Source organism: Diaphorina citri, unplaced genomic scaffold, assembly GCF_000475195.1.
Source record: "Diaphorina citri unplaced genomic scaffold, Diaci psyllid genome assembly version 1.1 scaffold18940, whole genome shotgun sequence".
In the NCBI taxonomy this organism is placed as follows: Eukaryota; Metazoa; Arthropoda; class Insecta; order Hemiptera; family Psyllidae; genus Diaphorina; species Diaphorina citri.
Window position 1 is genome coordinate 1 of NW_007396293.1, and position 965 is coordinate 965.

At 38.4% G+C, this 965-nt stretch overlaps 1 protein-coding gene across 1 annotated transcript; it reads right to left on the reverse strand.

The window, feature by feature from the left end:
* Nucleotides 1–25: 25 nt before the first annotated feature.
* LOC108254200 lies at nucleotides 26–804 on the reverse strand (the record flags this gene model as incomplete). Its single annotated transcript, XM_017449199.1, has 2 exons — nucleotides 718–804; nucleotides 26–346 (listed from the first exon to the last, which is right to left on the reverse strand). Coding segments are annotated over exons 1-2 (408 nt in total), but the record flags the coding sequence as incomplete, so codon positions are not given.
* Nucleotides 805–965: the final 161 nt, after the last annotated feature.

The window sequence follows — 965 nt, forward strand, 5'->3', positions numbered from 1 at the left end:
GCCCAATATTTCTAAGATCTTCAACGTTATTTCTAAGATCTTCACTCCTCAGGCCATTATTGCCAGAATTTTGACTTCTTAGACCATCACTTCTCAGCCCATTATTTCCAAGATTTTGACTTCTTAGCCCATCATTTCTAAGATCCTGACTTCTCCCGTCACTTCTTAGCCCTTCACTTCTCATTTCGTGCTGTCTGCTCGGGACCTGGTCATATTCAAAGTCCAAAGTCCGTGCTAGTTGTTCCGTATTGAATTGTTTGTTTAACATACAGGTTCGTCGCCAGAAGTGAGATATATCCGCGGATTCCTGAGGTGTGGATTGGAAGTATCGGTATTCCAGAGTCATCTGAAACAGAATAATCAATCAAATCGTGAATTATTTTTGGTAAAGCAGATAACTTATTCACAACTTTACTGAGTAGGTATCACAGCATTACTAAGTGCCTCCTTTACTATTAATTATCATAGTACATCGCCAACAGTTGACCATACAAAAGGTATATTGACCATACAACAGGTATATTGACCGTACAACAGATGGTTAAAACTTGGAAATTACTTACCGGTAGTGTTAACAACTGTAGAGATTCGGAATGTACAACTCTAGTGGGTAGATAATACACCTGTTTGGCTTTATTCTCATAGTACATCGCCAACAGTTGACCATACAACAGATATATTGACCGTACAACAGATGGTTAAACTCCAGTTACTTACCGGTAGTGTTAACAACTGTACAGATTCAGAATGTACAACTCTAGTGGGTAGATAATACACCTGTTTGGCTGTATTCTCATAGTACATAGCCAACAGTTGACCATACAAAACAGATATATTGTCCATACAACAGATATATTGACCGTACAACAGATGGTTAAACTTCAGTTACTTACCGGTAGTGTTAACAACTGTACAGATTCAGAATGTACAACTCTAGTGGGTAGATAATACACCTGTTTGGCTGT